Below are 19,259 nucleotides of genomic sequence, written 5' to 3'. Positions count from 1 at the left end.
AGCCTCTGTAATGTGTGTGTGATAAAAATACTGATCCTTCCACAAACATGCACCCCACGTTCCTCCAACAATAACGAAAAGTGATGATACAGGACCATTAATTTATCACAACAAAATAATCCCCTCGATCTTCTATTGCTTTGGCAACATCATTCATTCATCATCTTCTTTGAAAAAACATATAAGCGACATTTTAATCTTGAATTGCCAACAGATCGAATGAAAATGGTTCGGGCAACAGATATCGATGATAGGGAGGCTTCTGTAAGGTCTAGGATATTCCAATTTCAAGGTATACGCGGAGGTAGACAAACTCAGAGCATGGCAGATATTGACATTGATGATAACGGATCAATCTCGCCTGGTCCCCCCAATAAACTTACCAGAAGTCATGCATCTGCACCTTTAGAAGATGAAGTTCAATCTGCACTCGACTCTAATCAGGATATCTTATTGCCCGTGTCACCTGATGATGATGCTCCGTCTTCGTCCAATGCCAAAGGCAAGTCAGGTTTCAAGCACTTGAGCATTTTCTTAATATGCTGCAGCTACATGTTTCATTTGTGTTTTTTTGTAAATTTTCTTCCAAAATGTTCCCTTATTTTTTGGTCCATCTGTTTCTTGTCAATGTATGCCAGCTTCTTTGTCTAGCATTGTCTAGAATATATGAATATTCCACATTTATAAAAAAAAGCTATATTAAACCTTCAAGACATTGCAACATGGTGTTTATCTTAGTATGTAGCCAATTTGTGACTGGTGAATATGATCTCAGACATGGAGGCTATGAAAGAAAGGTTCTCAAAGTTGCTTCTAGGTGAGGATATGTCTGGTGGAGGAAAGGGCGTACCATCTGCTTTAGCATTGTCAAATGCCATCACAAACCTAGCAGGTATGCTAGACTCATGTAATAATCTTATGTTGGTTCATATCTATTTTCTTTACTTTCCTGTTATTACAGCAAAAGTATTTACTCTAAGCTGTAATACACAGTTAAACATATCTGAGATCAGTAGTGACTTTGAATCCAGAGTGCTTAACTAACTTTTTCTAACTCTTATCCAACAATATCAGCTTCTGTTTTTAGCGAACATAAGAAATTAGAGCCCATGCCACCAGAGATGAAATCAAGGTGGCGAAAAGAAATTGACTGGCTTCTAGCTGTCACCGATCAGATTGTGGAATTTGCACCTTCCAAACAAAGCAAGAATGGGATTACTTTCGAAGTAGGACTCTCTCTTTTCTCCTTCCTTTCACCTTGTTATGTAGTTGCTGCAGAAGTTAAAATTCCTCATCATTTAAACAGATAATGACAACTAGGCAAAGAACTGATCTTCACATGAACATCCCTGCCCTACGCAAGCTTGATGGGATGCTTATTGTAAGAAAACCAAATTCTAAGCTGCATACTACTTACTAATTTGTATTGACTAAGTTTTTCATTTAATCCTCTCAATTTTGATCAAACAGGAGGTCCTAGAAAATTTTAAAGATCAAAACGAGTTCTCTTACATGTCCAAAAATTCTACTGATGCACAAAAATCGAAAAACAAAAGGAACGAGGATAAATGGTGGGTGCCTACTCCAAAAGTTCCGCCAAATGGTCTATCGGATGTTACAAGACAATGGCTGCAATTTCAAAAGGACTCTGTAAACCAAGTACATAAAGCAGCAATGGCTATAAATGCTCTAATTCTTTCGGAAATGGAGATCCCTGAAAGCTACATTGAATCTCTCCCTAAGGTGCTGAGGAGAACTTTAAATCTTGATTACATTTGGGTTTAGGAATTCTAATACTTTTTTCTTTCTGTTTGTAGAATGGGAAGGCCAGCCTTGGGGATGTGATCTATAAGAATATAACAGTAGAATACTTTGACCCGGATTATTTCCTTTCATCTATAGACTTGTCATCAGAGCATAAGATATTGGACCTCAAGAATAGGATCGAGGCGTCTATAGTGATCTGGAGGAGGAAGATGACTGCTAAAGATGGAAAGTCTAGTTGGGGATCAGGTGTGAGCTTGGAGAAGAGAGAACTATTTGAAGAAAGATTGGAGACCATCCTACTCATTCTGAAGCATAAATTCCCAGGAATCTCACAATCATCACTAGACATCAGCAAAATCGAATACAACAGAGTAAGAATAGCTTCATTGGAGGTTTATATTCCAGACATAAGATGGCTACTGTCTTTTCTAGAGAATTATACAGTTTAAACTTTGACAAGTGTTTTTTCTTTGCTACAAGTTCTCCAAATCTCTCTGTGACATATTCTGACCTCTGTTTTACTTGTACTGATTTGCTAACACGTCTTGTTGTATAGTAAACATAGTACCTGAATTCTACATGGTTTTGTAGGATGTGGGACATGCTGTTCTTGAGAGCTATTCAAGAATATTAGAAAGCCTGGCATTTACAGTCATGTCAAGAATAGAAGATGTTCAACATGCAGATGAAACTTCACTAAATCCATCAGTTAGGTCTGTGGAGAGAAAGGGATACTCTTTTAGAGAATCCCCGTCAATTGTAATAGAGAGATTTCCAAATGCAAAAGAAGAGGTAGAGAAGATCAATTCAGAGGAGGTACCCACCTCAATGACATTGCTGGATTTCATGGGTTGGCAAATGGATCAAGAAGAAGCTGAGCATAATAAGAAAGAAGCTCAAGATAATACTTCCAACGAAAAGAGAAAAATCCCCAGCATTATGCCTCAAAAGAAGTTTGCCTATATGGATAGATAAACTTTAAAATGCGATTCAAGAAGTCAGACGTTACGCTGCTGACCAGTATTACCTCAGAAGCAAATAACTGGAACTTGAGAAGAGACTGACTCTAAAGAAACACCTCAAAACTGAAGAAGTAGACATTCTTATAGAATTATAAGATATTTTTCTTCAATAATTGATAATAGAATCTTACACTGTCTGAACTATATTTGTATTTTCCTCTATACAGAATGTTAAGAAGTATAGAAGTTTTCTTCTTCTCCACTCTTGCAAAATCTCCTTGCCGAATGCATGAATTTTCTATTTATAAATCCTAGAGATGTGAACTTTCATCTAGTAACTGAGGCTTTCTTTGGGTGAAGTGGACTTTACTAATAACAATTAAGGAGGGTCGGGTATGCTACCAATTCACTACATCTACTTGGATCAACATTCAAGATAATAAATAAGAGACTTTAATTGCATAATTTATCTTGTAGGTTAATTATCGGTATTAAACAACCAAACAAGAGTATAACAAGCATGGTCTTCAATAGAAATCAACATATTACAAGCTGCAGAGTGGATACACACAAGCACAATAAAGATGTTGAGGAGTTCAGGCGCCAAAGTTAATTAGATTTTGGCATCTCTCCCAAAGTTTGCACATAGTATAAGAGATTAGTTTTGTTTCATGTTTTACCTGGACACTAAGGTAAGAATTGATGGCTATACGAGCTTCAGTAAGATTTTATGACACAAACACGAACTGTGACGTCAATCTTTGAGCAGAAGTTGATACAGGTAGCATTTCATGATTCTCTTATTCAGTTAACCAAATCACTGCCTCCCAAGATTCTTTTTCCTATATAGTTATTTTTGAGATAATACTAACAGAGACTCTAATGCATTTGCATAAACATCATACATGCACAAAACGAACAATGTCCAATTGAGAATAATAGCTTAGAATACTTGTACCACGCAAGGTCGTAAAAATCTGGTCACAATTATGTTCAAGTCTTTTTTCCAAAACTGTGTTCATGTTTTGCATCTCTTCTAACAGTTTGATTAAGAATTGACTATAGGAAAAGCCTGCATACAAAAAAGGTTTTACATTATAGAGCCTTGATTAAATCAGTAACACTACAATTATACTTGCAAATGCGATAAAAAATTAACCGATTCAACCTTAGCTATGTTTGACGGCTCAATTCAAGTCATGTAGATTGTTTTTGGAGCAAAAAATAATTGCCCGACTTCAATTCCAAATCAAGATTTAGAATTGAGTTGCCAAACACAGCGGCAAAATGAGAAATTAGAACCAGAATGCTATATATAGCCCTATATTAGTTCTGTAGCATCTCTACATGAAAGTTGTATAGGAGCAGTCACCCGCCTTCACACTGCAACGCCGTCTTGATATTTTGCAATGTACAAGATATTAGAGTGTTTACAGACTCAAAAGATTCCATATTGAGTTTTTCTGATGGGGAGTTACTTGTGAGGATTTGAAACGCTATTGTAAGCAAAGATCCCCCATCTGTGCTCTTGTCTTCCTGCCTAGACGATATCACCAAAGGCCTTGATTCAAATCCATCTGGAAGAATTGAGAAACCGGAAGGTAATATAGCAATGTTGCTAGAATCACAGCCTGTCATTGCCAATTGCATGCTACTGATGTTGACTGGTGCATAAACTACTGTTGACTCGTACGCATTTGTGCAGCTGTCTTGGAGTATCCACATACTTTTTTCTTTCTGTTTCATGGCCTGAATTTGTTTCAGGCATACAATAACAGTTAATTTTACGAGTGAGAGTAGAATTAGGTTCAGAGATTTTTTCACTTGAAAAACTCACCTGGATAGTAACTGCATTTCCACGGTCCTGGCCTTTCGCCATGCTTGCTATGTTTTGGACCGGTCCTTCAGTTGCCATGATTTCCCACTGAATTTAAGCATAAGCAAAAGTGAGGTTGTTGAATACAGTGATTTAAATGAAGAATTTGGGAGCAGATTCAATTCATTTTTCTAAATGGGTAAGCTGAAAGCTGCTAACCTCGTTCCGCCGAGTCTCATCTCTCAAAAAATCAAATAGGCTTTGTTGAGAAACAGGCAACCAGACAGATAAAACTGCACATAACACAACTCCAAGAGGTTCTCCAGGGTCATTTAAATTCTTCCTAGAAGCTATCCTTATGTCTTCTCCATTTTTACTCGTAACCTTGTTCCATGTGTGATAATTTGATGGTCCAAGAGCTCGATAAAAACTCTTTGTCATTCTTTGTGCCAATTTTAATATGCTTTTCCTTCCCGCCAATGTGGCAATACCTAGTTAAGTACTGAATATGATCATTTCACAATTCACACAACAATGAAAGATCTAAAATTTAAAGATCGGGCATCTTATATTTTTTTGCCTTACCACTTGAATCTTTTGTGGGAACATTTGTGGCCATAAAAAACACAAGGCGTTCACATTGCAGCTGCAACGTTTTCATCCAGTGGCTTGCACCAAAAGCTATACCAGTATTAACAATTGTGTGATACAATGTATGTATTATGCTTTTATGGCACTCCATATGCTCTACCCAAATCACCTGAAAATTCAATTCATAAATATATAAGGAGACAATTCATGGAAGATCAGATTTTCAAAGCAAAATTTATAATCGTTACCTTACAATGGCCATTCAACTTATCTTCAATGATGCAACCAGAAGGACGCCTACTGCATCTAGCATCAATATTATTCTCATCTTTGTCAATGGAGACATCAACAATTGCCCATTGATCAGCGGTTAATTGTTTGCAATGTCGCAAAAAATAAACTTCACGTGTTGCCACCACTGGCGTTAGCATCTGGAGCTCTGCAAACATCTGCCAATTAAGACAATATAATTATCATTAGTGTTGTGTCTGTCAGTGTGAAAAATCGACGGTGGAACTCAATCAATTACCAGTTGAATGGCTCCATTTTTGCTATCTCCCTCTCCACTGTTAATAACATCAACTGTAGCTGCTTTTGAGATAATGCATGGGAACAACTCTTGCCATTGGTTCTATAAAAAAATTACACACAGATTCAACGTACATATCAAATTCCATTCTGCAAGATTCCCCAATTAGCTACCGTGTTAGAATTACTTACCACGTCCATGAAACATTGAACTAATGTAGGAAGATCCATAAACACAACACCGCTGTCTCTTGAAGCCTCAACGCTTGATCCATTTGGCCTTCTTTTCATCAAGTTTTGGATAGAAAAATCCTTCATGTACTCATCATAATTGAGTATCTCGCGGCCAGTCTCAAAGCTTCTGATCCAAAGTGGTTCCCCTCTTGTAGCCATTTTTATCAACTCTTCAGTTGCTTTGTTAGCAATCTCAATAGGTTGCAACTTTTCTAGTCCAAAAATGCCGCCATAAGAATCTAAAGAGCAACTTATACTGTCAACTTTGTCATTGCCAGGTGAACATGTTGGTCTAGTTGGTGGTGATTCTGATGCATACTTCCCGACAGCTGCTCTAAGCTTTTCATTCTGCATGTTACAAAATTACTATTAGAAACAAATGTCAATTGTTGAACATATAATTGCAAATGTACTTAGCTGACCTCGGCTTTGAGATGAGCATTTTCAATCCTTAACTGTTGGTGCTCGGATGAAAAAATAGCATCCTTGGCAGAAGCAGGAACACCGCAACTGAGGCAGGCACCCTTCGTCATAATCTCCCTCAAACCCTTGTTTTCATCACGAAGCCTATCCATTTCGGTTTTCAACAAGGAATTTTCATGGCGCTCTTGAATTGCCTGCAAAATCGACACCAAGACAATGTTCACCTTTTTTAATTAACTGAAGAATTTGTTGCTCTATTCAAGAAACTTAGATACAGCAAAAAATGGTTTATATATACTTGGAGTTGTTCCTATAAAGTGCCTATTATTTGTTTCAAATCGTAATAAGTTCATTTCAAACATGATGGTTAATAAAGTTGATATGGAAGAAACAGAAGTTGGCAGTCATGCTTCGAATTAATTATCTGGCTTAGCTCGTATGTTTCAGAAAAACCTATGCAGCTATGCAGGTGCGTCTATTAACTAATTAATTTTAGCCAACTGTATAGCTAATTAGTAAATCATACAAAATTGACAACAATTAACGTGTACACACAGTCGTCGGTTATAATAATTTTATCCGTAATCTATATATTTCTGCAGAGACAAAATGTATCTATTAATGTTTATTTATATACAGTATTAATTCAGAGACAAGCGTGTTGTCAAAAAGAACATGCCCCTGAAGAGAATCTAAAGTCACAATTTATTAACAAAGGAAATGGGAGAATGGAATGAAATTTGTACTCTTTTATATGGGGACTATTAGGGAAAGTGTTTATATATTTATTCCTTCATTCCTTTCAAACAATTTAAACATGTTGTGTCTGGCTGGGTGAATAGACAAGAATAAATAAATGAGGGTGAATAGTACAAAATTGTTATGGTAAGATTTGTGAAGAAAATGGATGCATTAGGAATGTAGCCTTCCATCTCAAATCGGGCTTTTAAATTATAATTTAGGTGGTGAGGAAAGTGATGGTTCAAAGAATAAATTTTTGGAAATTTTAGTCATTTATACTTAAAATCCCATTCCATTTCATTCAACCCAACCAAACACAACATAACTCATGTGTTTTGGAGGAAATGTTTCATCCTCCTTCATCATTTTCCATAAATTCTTCACCATAAAAAAATTCTACTCCTTCATTTTCATTCACCATGCTCTCATGCATACTTCCTTTCTCTATATATTTTGTTTATAAATTTTCATTTCATTCCTTTCTCACGAAGTGAACACAATCTCTAGTGTATGATTTTTACCTACTATAAGGTGTTCTTTAGCATACTTCACTGTAATTTTTGTTTTTGTCTGTTTTCCAGGCCACATTATTTTCAATTAAAAAAGGAAAAGTTAACGTCTATGACTATGAATATGGTGTTTTGAAGCTGGGTGAGAAAAATGTCAAACTTAAACACCTAAAATGTGACAGCAAAAGCATGTACTGTATATTCTTTTGATGAGGGGGGAATGGACTGATGAAGAATGCATGTAAATAAGCATTAACGAATCTTGACATTCTAAACTATTAGAACATAAATTATATAAACAGATTGATCACATTTGATATGAAAACAAAAGGAGGAGAAATTAAAATGTACATGCACCTTAATCTGGGTACGACGATTTTGAAACCAGAACTTGACTTGTCTGGGATGAAGACCTAATTGTTTGCTCAGCTCTTGTCTCTGCTTCTCATCGGGGTGCGGCGATTCTTTAAATAACCTGCCATCTTTAAAACTCCATTATGTACTCACACATTAATTAGTACTACTAGTAATTGAGTAATTCACATTACATTTTATTGTGTATACAAATAATAATGACATGTCATGACCTTAAAAAGTAAATTCAGATTACACATTAATTGTGAACAGTACACAGATAGTTGCCTAGATTAGATAGATACACATAAAAAAAAACCGATACACGACTTACGCTTCCATTTCACGGATTTGATCAGCAGTGTGTCGATGATACTTCTTTCTCTTTTTGTTGTTGTGGTCATCGAAATCATCAAAACCATCTTCATCAGACCTAATAACAGGCACGGAGTTCTCGCTGCTAATATCCGTGGGGTCCTCTCTTCTACTGCTGCTTCCTCTTCCGCCGCCACCGCCTGCTTCATCTCCTTCCTCCACGTCCATGTAATTCGTGGTAGTTCCACCTCCATGTCTAAATATCCCCGCCTTCATAAAAAAAATAACATCATTTTTCATTAGTCATATTAATTTTAGCATATATATAAAAAGTCTTAAAACAGCCTTTCGCATGAGAACAATTATATATATGTAGTTCTAAAATTTTATGTACTAAAAAGTGCAGAACAATTATATATTCTGACGATCGTAAAAAGGGTGAAGATCGAGAAAGAAGCTTACAAGACTAAGGGAGAGAGCCGGAGAAGGAAAGAGATTATGTGTAGTAGGGTTCGGTGGAGCAGAAGGTGAGGGAGGTTTATCAGGCCTCATATCCACTCCCATGACTTTGTTATGTTATGCGGGATGGATGAAAATTCAAGAAACAGTACGTTTCTGTGTATTTTGATTTATATGTGTGTGTGTGAACTGGGGACTGTGGTAGGTTTTAGTGTGTGTGTGTGTGATGTAATTATGATTATTAATAAGGCGTGTCAACCAGTTGCACCTTCGATTACTGGAGGGGGGGGGGGAGATAGGACTTGGGACCCAATAAGAATTAAGAATATGGAAACAAAGTTAGACGAAGGGAGATTAATTAAATACTGACTAATACTTGTTGGAGTGTCAGGGGGGTTGAAGGTGAGGGGAAGAAGAGAAAGTGGGGGCTGGTGAGTTTTGACGGTTTGGAATTTTGGATACTAGTGCTGCTTCTAGTTATGGACGACAAGTGAGAGATGAGTGTTGAAACAAGTCAAGTCTATATTAATTTCACCATAACCCAACTAATCTCTTTGCACTACGCTCCCATTCTTACGGATATCATCAAAACGCAAAAATCTAATGTATCACTCCGTCCGTATTGCATTACACATTTTTTATTTTATTAAAGAGTTATTTTCAATTTGTATCCCTTCCGTTTCAACTTAATACAAATTGGGTTAACAACTTTAATTATATTCAATATGCATCTCTTAGATTTCTATACTCTTAAAATAATCATCCCTTAGCAACTTTTCTGTTAATTTTGACAGTTAAATTTGATTGAGTAGGGGTAAAATACAAATAACACATGCAAAATATTTGAATAAAACATTAATAAATTTAAAATATTGGAAGAAATAGCAAAAAAATAATGATTTTTTTTAAAAAAATTGAATCAAGTGTTAAATCGATATAGGCCTTTTTTTAAAAAATAATAATAATTTTTCTTAGTTTATTTATTTAATTATTTAATCTTTAAAATATTTAAGTTAAATAATATTTTTTTGATATATTTATAATTATTAGGCACATTATAAAAAAAAATTATATACATACTCGCACTATAAAAAAATAACTATATTTTTTACAATTTATTTTGTAGTTTTTCAAATTTTTAATATATTTTTTAAATATTTTATACTTAATATCTCCATTTTACCCCTAGTCAACTGTTATTTAACGATCAAAATTAATGAAAATCAGTCGAAAGGTGAGCATTGTAAGGGTATGAAAACCTAAGGAATGCATATTACATATAATTAAAGTTCTTGATCTAATCTGCATTATGCTGAAATCAAAAGAATGTAAAGTGAAATTAACTATTTATTAAATTACTTATACTTTTTTATATTCAAATTGCATCGCGTCACATTTTTGTGATATGGTTTATATAATTTTTATATTATGCGATATAAAAATTTTATCAAACCACATATACGGGATAATTTGTGATTATAAAAAAGTTGCACAACCCACACCACCGCAATCAGCAAACTGGTACTATTTTTTTATGGCCTCGTTTGTTTCGTTAATTATATGGTTATATAGAAATTTTAACTTCCTCGTAATTAAGTTATACTTACAAATTTCTAAGTAATTAAAAAATCCGTGTTTGGTTTATTAGTATGCAACTATAAGTTGCGTCGCTAAATTTGGTAAGTAATTAATATTTTTATATTTGATAGTTATGTAACTTATGGTGATCACGTGGACCGTGATAATTATATTCCAATATTTTGTGGTTACTACAAGAACCTTGGAATTTGGAGTTCTATTACCTAATATGAAATTCAACAAACTATTAACAAACTAAACACCGTAACTTTTTTTGGTTACGATAAATTTTAAATTACGTAGTTGGGTCACATTAAACTAAACAAGGCCTATGTTTTGTTGTAAGATTTGACTTCCCTCAACTTTTATTTTTGACATTTCTCTCAATTCTCTACGTTCCAAATATAGTAAAGTTTTATATCATACAAATCAAGTGCAATCATTCACATCCAGTACTTTATTCTAATATACTCATTATATATTCCCTATGTCCCGTTTTAGTTATCACATTTGACTTTGATTCAGTCAAATTGACTAAAATTTGACCGAAGTTTATTAATATTTTATAATTAAAAAAAATAAAAAAGTTACATCACCGGAAGGTAGTTTTAATCTATTTTAATAAATAATTTTTAGTTTTTTCTAAATCATAATATAAGAATAATGTTTATTTTTTGGTCAAAAACTGGTCAATTTGACTTCTATAAAAAAAATGTGATAACTAAAAAGGGACGGAGGGAGTATTAAAAATTAATTAATCATGCAATTTTACCCACTTTTCTTAATATTTCTCGTTAAGTTACACTTTTTCTTAACCTTCGTGCCACACCACATACATATCTATACTATACTATAATAGTCAGAATGGGGTATAATTTGTAATTTGGTTAACCTTCATTTTGGGTATCCCTTTTCATCACGATCGTCGGATATTCTTCGTCAAATAATCAGAGCCGTTAGATTCAAATACTAAAAAAATACACTCCATAAGTTCTCAGGTTCGAATCATGTCAACAACAAACATTTATATTATTATTTATAAAGATACATATAAGTTATCAGGTTCAAATCTTACCAACAACGAATATTTACATTATTATTTATGCATCAATCATATACTATTTATACTATTTGAACCTAACTTGAAATTATGCACAATGAAATAATCATTATTTAGTATTTAATTATTTATATAGAATTTTAATAAAATTGTAAAAAATGGAAATGAAAATATATAAATATTAATTAAGACCCGTGCATCGCACGGTTGTAAGCTAGTATAATTCAATGGAACGGAGGGAGTATATTTTTAAAATAAATTTTTGACTCTGTAGGAATATTTTTAATACAAATATATAATTTTAACTTTTTTTTCTCATATTACATTTTATTTTCCACTTCAATGCAAATATGTAGTCGTAATTTTAAAATTGCACAAAATTAACGAGAGTGAGTCAAAATTTAAAATATTTATATTCTTATCAAATTCATGCAATTATATGCGAAATGAGTTAAAATACTATATAATTAATTATTTTTAAGCAAACAAAATTTAAATGACTACTCCCTCCGTCCTTTTCATTTCTCTGCGATTTCCTTTCTGGGATGACCCATCAATGAGTCCCCCAATTTCCCCACTTTTTCTCCATTTTCACACTACTCTTAACCCTGTCTCCCTTTTATATATTAAAAATTAATGGGTCCCACCACTTCACCCACTTTTCTTTCTCCTTTTCACTACTTTATACATATTTTTTAATCTCCGTACTCAATTCTTTTGATAACAAATCAAAAGGACGGAGGGAGTATTATTCTGAGATGAAAGGTAGTAATCTTTTTCACTTCTCATTAATTATACATTTTTTTCACTATTATGAATAAATAAGAATATAAATCAGTATAAACCATTTTTCATTTCTTTATTATTATAAAAAACTACGAAATGGAGTTTGGAAATTAGAATCGAACATATAGGGCGATTTTTTTTCTCAAGAGCAACTCCGACAAAGTGCTTCTATGTTCCTTAAAAATAATATAAAAATAGAATCCTAGCTATTTAAGATATTTTAGGGTATGATAACTCCTACAACAATCCCTATTCTGATTCCTTGATATTATAATAATAATAAATTCAAATCCTATTCAAAAATTTTAAAGAAGAGAGATAAAAAGATGTGAGAAAACCGAGGGTGAAAATGAGGGAAATGAATATTTAATTAATGAAAATAAGATAAGGATTGGTTATGCATTCCTTATCTTTAATGAAGCAAAAGTGGATCTTAAACTTTTAGAGAATTACTAGGATTCTATTGGAGTGTCAATTTTGATTTAAGCTATGTTTGGGAGTGTGTTGAAAATGTTCTGTTGTGATAAAAAGTGCTGGTAAAAAAAGTGATGTCAGGAAAATCAAATGACTGTTTGATAATTTTGTTAATTTATACATATTTGGAGATATAATACATAAAAAAATATTTTTAGAAGGTTTGATGGTGAAACTGATAGTTATTTCCTGCAAAAGCTGAAAACAGTTTTTTCCAAAAACATGGGAACATACTTTTGCTAACAACAGCTTTTAGACTAAAAGCGTTTTTCAAACAGCAACTTTTAGAATTTACCAAATATCTTTCTGACAACTTTTCAGCAAAAAACTGTTGTAGCTGTCTGCAACATTAACACCAAACGAGGCCTTATTACTTATAATTTTAAGTAAGGATCCGTTATAAGTACATAGTTGGAGTTGCTCTAACGAGACCGATATTACCAAACTGGGCTGAGTAAAAGATTCCCCTCATTTTATATGTAATACACTAATACTATAAAATGTAATCTTCGTCCTACTGGATTCTTTACATTGGAGACGTGGATTGACACATATTTTAAGACTACCGTAAAACATGGTTTCCTAAATAATTTTAAATACTTTTTTCTTTTAAATAAAAATATAATATTTAAACTTTTATAAAAAAAAGAAAATTCTAAAAATAAATTATAGCACTATATTTTATACTAGCCTCAAAATGCGTGTCAAAGGAAAAAAAAGTACGTAAAAAATCCAAAAAAATATATAAAAAATCCCGTGGAACAGTATATAGCTGATTCCGTCAAATCAAATTAACGTACTCGTGTCATTCATTAGTTGGTAAAAATTTCTTTTGTTTTCAGAATGCAAAACAAAAATCCTTGAAATTTTAAATAAAGATAATTTCCTCTTACCCATTTTAAGTAACTTGGTTATTTTTTGAATCCAATTTTGACGAAAAACAAAATATATATTTAAAATTTTAGGACCCAAAAATATATTTCTAATAGAACTAGATATATATACTGCTAACCTCCGGGTGATATATACATATATATATATATTCATTTTTAATTATACAATATATATAAGTATAATTTTGAACTAAAATTTAAACATTAAAAAGTTAAATGTATCAATTAAAATTAAATATAGAAAAAATAATTCTATACACCAAAACTTCAAAAATACTAAAGTTTCATAAATTAAACTCGGAAACGGATTGAATACGATGTCACCTTTTTTAGGGAAAATAAGATGTCACCTGAATGTATAATATGAAATCTAAACTTCGTGGTCTAAGGTTAATTTTGGATCTTTTTTCGTTTTGGCCTATTTATTTAATTGTATTGTATACTAATTTCTACTTTCGGTCGTTAGATAAAACTAGTATAGCATATTAATCCGTGTGATTCACGAGTTATTTTCTAATATTTTTAATGTATAACTAATTACGTTCTTGATTATTCATTTATTAATAAAATTATGTAATATCATAATTATACTTAATACAAATATAAATTGATTAATTATCGATGCTTATGATTTATTTGTCGAATTTTACTAGTATCCTGATATAGGATAAAATAAACCTTAATTACGTCATTAATGTTGCATTAATTACATCTAGGACTGCGAGACCTATTAAAGAAGGTCATATGTATGACATTCAGACCAAGAAGGTTAACACATTGATCAGACCGAAGAAGGTTAACACATTGATCAGGACTCATGGAACAAAGAAGGCCCGATAACCCAGAATATTTATTAATTTCGTAATTAATAAATAGGGAGGATTAACAGCTCATTAAATGAGTCCAATCAGTAATATAACTCTATGGAAGATAGCCTAGAGGGCACCTAAACCTACAAGGAGTCTGATTCATTTATTATATGACTCCAAAGTCTATCCAAATTCTGAGACTTATCCCCCAAGTCTCATAACCCTAGTCCAATTCAAGGACTCCCAACATCTATATAAGAGGTCTCACCCCTCCTATCAGAACTACATTTTTGGCTTGATTCTCTAATTCATAAAGATACGTAGCCATCTCGTAAAGGCAGAGTTACACTAAGAAACACGAGAGCAGCCATTAAATGCCTTGAGCTCCCGAATCCTAGTAATAAATACTACCTAGTTTTTTATCCATAACATTTGGCGCCGTTTGTGGGAAAGCATAACAACAACTATGGTGAGAACACCGAGTGGAAACAACGTCCTTGAAGGAACACCAGTTGGAGCAACTCAAATGATTTCGTCAATGGTGGAGATACCCCCACACTCATCCTACGCATCCACCAAAGGAGGAACCCTGATAGGGGAAACTAAGTCTCAGCCACAAGGGACGAATCCCCCAGCTCCTCAAGGAACGAATTCCCAACTTCAGCAGCTACATGCACCTGTGAATCCTCGACCCGTTGGGTATTATTATTCAACTATTGTGACCACTAACCCCCTTATGGGATGTCCCTATACCCCTGAGGTTGGAGAAATTGGACATGCTAATCGGAGTGAAGCGCAAGGGCAGACGCCCCCTACATACGCGGTTTGGCTCCTATTCCGGAGGATCAAGAATTATCCGGACCTTACACTGAAAGAGAATTTTAATATTCGGATGACGATGTGGCTCCAAGGAGGAGGCGTGCTGGTAAAGAACAAATGCCTGATGCTAATCAACTCCTCAGAACCACGCGAGTGACGAATACCCAAGAAGTATAGGAGAGGATCATGGCTCATGAAGCTGAGATCCAAAGACTGAAACGCGACCTGGAAGCGCACCTAAGACCCCCACTACCTCCGAGGATGAGAAATCCTCCTCCAATTATAGACCTGGATGGTCCAATACCAAGAAGGGTTGTTGTCCCAAGGGCTGATCCAAGTGATCTTCTGCCTCTAGGAGATCTTGATGATCCAACTCCACCAATCACTGAAGAGATAATGAATGCCCATATCTCAAGGAAGTTTAAGATGCCCACCATCAAAGCTTATGATGGTACTGGAGATCCCTATAATCATGTCAGAACATTCTCTAATGCACTGTTGCTACAGCCCGTGAATGACGTTATTAAGTGTCGGACCTTCCTTCAAACCCTGTCGGGAATGGCTCAAAGGTGGTACAGCCGTTTGCCTCCAAATTCAATTGGGTCCTTTAGAGACTTGAGTCAAGCTTTCATTAAGCAGTTCATCAGTGGAAGAGTGCATGAGAAGAGTTCAACATCCCTCATGAGCATTGTGCAGGGAGCAAAAGAGTCCTTGAGAGACTATCTGAACCGTTTCACTAAAGAGGCTTTGAAGGTCCCAGACCTTGATGATAAGGTAGACATGATAACATTGCAGCAAGGAACTAGGAATGAGTTCTTCAAGATGTCATTAGCCAAGCGCCCCCCTGAAAGCATGTTGCAGCTCCAAGATAGGGCCGAGAAGTATATCAAAGTGGAGGAAAGCATGAGGAAGACAGTAGTGAATAACGAGTCTGCTGGTAGTAAGAAGCGAAAGACTGATCTAGAATATAATGCTAAGGACAAGTATCCTAGAACTAAGCAAAACAATGATTCAACCACGAAAAAGGGAGGACCTCAACAAAAATTCACCGAATATACTAAACTGGACGCTCCTAGAAGTCAGATCCTAATGGAAATCAAAATAGATAGGGAAGTTCATTAACCTAAGCTCCTGAAGGCTGATCCTACTAAGTTAGATAAGAGCAAATATTGTAGACTTCATGAGGACGCTAACCATGACACCGATGAGTGTAGGAAACTGAAAGATGAAATAGAATTCCTCATTTGAAAAGGAAGGTTGAACAAGTATACTGGAGATGGAGGAGACATAAGTAATAATGGAAGAAGGAACTTTGATGATCGCAAAAGGGATCAGGATGATCAGGGGCAAAATCCCCAACCCAAGGGACCGGTTATAAACGCAATCTTTGGAAGACCAAGACCCCTAGGGCCGGTGATAAATAAAATCTTTAGAGGACCAACTGATGTTGGTTCGTCTAAAAACTCAAGGAAAGCATATACTAGAGAACTTATGCATATTGTCGGAGAAGCCCCGAAGAGGGCTAGGACATGAGTAATAATGACGTTCGATGATTCTGATTTAGAGGGTATCAAATTTACTCATGATGATCCTCTGGTCATAACACCAATAATAGGGAACAACCCGGTGAAGAGAGTCCTCATAGACAATGGAGCTTGAGTGGACATCTTACTCTATGATACCTTTATAAGGATGGGTTACAATGATTCTCAATTAACCCCAATTGATATGCCAATATATGGTTTTGTTGGAGTCGAGTGCCCCATGGAGGGAATAATTAAGTTGCCCCTGACTATAGGTCAGGAACCAAGACAAGCAACACAGATTTTGCACTTTGTAGTGGTAAAGGCTGGATCAACTTACAATACAATCAAGGGAAGAACGAGAATACATGCTTTTAAGGCAGTCCCCTCTTCTTACCATTCGGTGATGAAGTTTCCCACCCGGAACGGGATTGGAGAAGAGAAAGAAGATCAAAAGATGGCAAGAAGTTGTTATGTAGCCTCTCTTAGGGCTGATGGAGTTGGGGGGAAGGTATTGCCTATTGAAGATCTGGATATCCGTGAGAATGACGAGAAAAGAGGGAAGCATGCAGAATACTTGGTTCCGATTCCTTTGGCTCCCGAGGATCCTGAAAAAGTAACTTTCATTGGAGCGTCACTAGAGGATCCCCATAGAGGGAAGTTGCTGAGGGTTTTAAAAGAGAATAGTGATGTATTTGCATGGTCGGCAACTGATATGCCTGACATAGACCCAAAATTAATCACTTACAAACTGAACGTATGTTAGGCACAAAGCATGCGCTAAATAAATCATGCAAGTATACGCGTTCACAAGTAATATAGAATGATTCTAGTTCGTTCCCACAGAGACTCTGATTAGTTATATTTAATTAACATTTACTCACAAATGTATGATTATTCTTCAATGCCAAGACAATAATAATTAAGGTTGGTAAACTAATAATTACTACAAGAATTAAACACTTGAATTAACAATATTAAACCCACATGAGATCCTAACTTCATTACTACTTCATTCAATAGTTATTTTTTATTAACCTTAGCATGTAATGGTGATGATATTAATCGAAAAACACGAAACTGATAACCGCCAACTTTCGTTGTACGAATACCATTCTACCAAGCATCCACAATTAAGATAGAAGTTGAATAGGCATCAATTATGTTGAGACCCTATATGTCTACATAATTTGACAACATAACGATTGAAACGCAAGTTATTCATGATGATTACATAGGGCAAGTAAAACGGTTAGAGTTACCCACTAATCATGCATACAATACATTAACCTATGCTAGCATGGCAAGTTCTAAATATCAAGATTCACCGTCGCTTCACAAGAGATTAACAGGCTATCCTACATGTTCGCGACGCATATAAGATGAATAAGTACAACCTATACTAGATATCATAAAATCACCACATACCAAGGTATTAAACAATTAACTAAAGAATTCCATAGTAAATCCGCTAGGATCCCATGATCACGATTAGCCCATAATATAACTCATCGTCACCATGGGTTCATATGAAAGCATGATAATAACACAACGATATAAACATGAAAAATACTTAATAAATAATGAAGTACGTTACAAGAGTATTAAGGTTCAAAACATAAAGAAAACTAGCATGCACTGATACAATAAATTAAAAGAATCACAAGATAAATGTATGCTTCCTCTTCTTTGTTGTTGCGTGCTAAAACGGTCTTCTCAATCTTCTTGCCCTTGATCTTGATGAAGAAAACGTCTTCCCATAAGGTTTATATAATATCCCAAGAGAACTAGCGCCAACAAAAGCCCAATTGTACTTGAATTAATAAAATCCAGATTCTGAAATTCCGCACGCACGCGGTCGCCTGCTGTCTCCATGCGGCCGCTTGCTGGCACTCGGTAGCCTGCTTCTAGCGCGCGGTCGCGTGCTACCCTTCTGTAAAATACTTTATTTTGCTTCTATTTTTGCTGATTTCTTCGCTCATCACCCCTAGACTGATTCCAAGCACTTCCTTAAGCTTTATTTGATGAAAATCATATATCTAAGCAAGTTATACCCTGAAATGCAAAAACACTAGAAAACGCGTCAAATACACAAAATACTTGAATTCAAGCCGTTATGAGACACTCTAAGTGGTATAAAATTCCACTTATCACACCCCCAAACTTGAATCGATGCTTGTCCTCAAGCATCACAGACTCAAACTTAGAATAAAACATGCATGAATGCAACTTATATGAATGCAGCGATCCCCTCGTGACGACTAAACCAACCAAAACATGACATATCAACAAATGCAATTTGGCGACTAAAGATCAATCAAATCACGCAAGCTAACATACAACTAGAAACGTGGTGTGTGCGAATGCTTAACATATATGGTTCGAAACTAGATCAATCACCATAACTTAATTATCCTCAAGGCAATCACAAGCTTATACGAAGAATATATTCTAGACACAAAATGACTTATAACACTTCAAGATTATTGGAGTTTATTATGGAATCATGCTTTTATTCAACACATAAAACAAATGCTTATTTGATCGTGCAATGAGTGAGGTCCACAAAAGACTTATGCAATGGTACCCATTACCGAGCGTTAGGTTAGCGGATCCCA

The 19,259-nt window shown here is 34.8% G+C and overlaps 2 protein-coding genes across 3 annotated transcripts; one reads left to right on the top strand and one right to left on the bottom strand.

Moving 5' to 3' along the window:
• LOC141692649 (rop guanine nucleotide exchange factor 12-like) lies at positions 1-2,987 on the top strand. Its single transcript, XM_074497555.1, has 7 exons — positions 1-502; positions 776-892; positions 1,075-1,226; positions 1,307-1,381; positions 1,471-1,743; positions 1,818-2,138; positions 2,359-2,987. Exons 1-7 carry the CDS (start codon positions 220-222, stop codon positions 2,740-2,742), a joined length of 1,605 nt encoding a protein of 534 aa, XP_074353656.1. The 5' UTR covers positions 1-219; the 3' UTR covers positions 2,743-2,987.
• An 802-nt stretch (positions 2,988-3,789) lies between these two features.
• On the bottom strand, positions 3,790-9,150 carry LOC141693771 (homeobox-leucine zipper protein GLABRA 2-like). 2 transcript variants are annotated; one of them, XM_074498934.1, is made up of 11 exons: positions 8,703-9,150; positions 8,260-8,510; positions 7,929-8,053; positions 6,321-6,515; positions 5,857-6,246; positions 5,666-5,767; positions 5,385-5,585; positions 5,131-5,305; positions 4,765-5,036; positions 4,567-4,653; positions 3,790-4,478 (listed from the first exon to the last, which is right to left on the bottom strand). In XM_074498934.1, exons 2-11 carry the CDS (start codon positions 8,492-8,494, stop codon positions 4,098-4,100), a joined length of 2,163 nt encoding a protein of 720 aa, XP_074355035.1. In that variant the 5' UTR covers positions 8,495-8,510; positions 8,703-9,150; the 3' UTR covers positions 3,790-4,097. The 2 variants fall into 2 exon arrangements, with proteins under 2 accessions (XP_074355035.1, XP_074355034.1); XM_074498933.1 differs by having other exon boundaries at positions 7,929-8,046; positions 8,703-9,149.
• Positions 9,151-19,259: the final 10,109 nt, after the last annotated feature.

The sequence above is a fragment of the Apium graveolens genome, chromosome 10, assembly GCF_009905375.1.
Source record: "Apium graveolens cultivar Ventura chromosome 10, ASM990537v1, whole genome shotgun sequence".
In the NCBI taxonomy this organism is placed as follows: Eukaryota; Viridiplantae; Streptophyta; class Magnoliopsida; order Apiales; family Apiaceae; genus Apium; species Apium graveolens.
The sequence above is the reverse complement of the archived record's forward strand: the minus strand, read 5'-3'. Positions and strand labels throughout refer to the sequence as shown.

Coding starts and splice junctions, on each gene's coding strand:
- LOC141692649 (XM_074497555.1), top strand. CDS start 220: ATGAAAATGGTTCGGGCAACAGATATCGATGATAGGGAGGCTTCTGTA. Junction 893..1,074: donor TGCCATCACAAACCTAGCAG/GTATGCTAGACT, acceptor CAACAATATCAG/CTTCTGTTTTTAGCGAACAT. Junction 2,139..2,358: donor GCAAAATCGAATACAACAGA/GTAAGAATAGCT, acceptor ATGGTTTTGTAG/GATGTGGGACATGCTGTTCT.
- LOC141693771 (XM_074498933.1), bottom strand. CDS start 8,804: ATGGGAGTGGATATGAGGCCTGATAAACCTCCCTCACCTTCTGCTCCA. Junction 6,247..6,320: donor ATGCTCATCTCAAAGCCGAG/GTCAGCTAAGTA, acceptor TGTAACATGCAG/AATGAAAAGCTTAGAGCAGC. Junction 5,037..5,130: donor TCCCACAAAAGATTCAAGTG/GTAAGGCAAAAA, acceptor GTACTTAACTAG/GTATTGCCACATTGGCGGGA.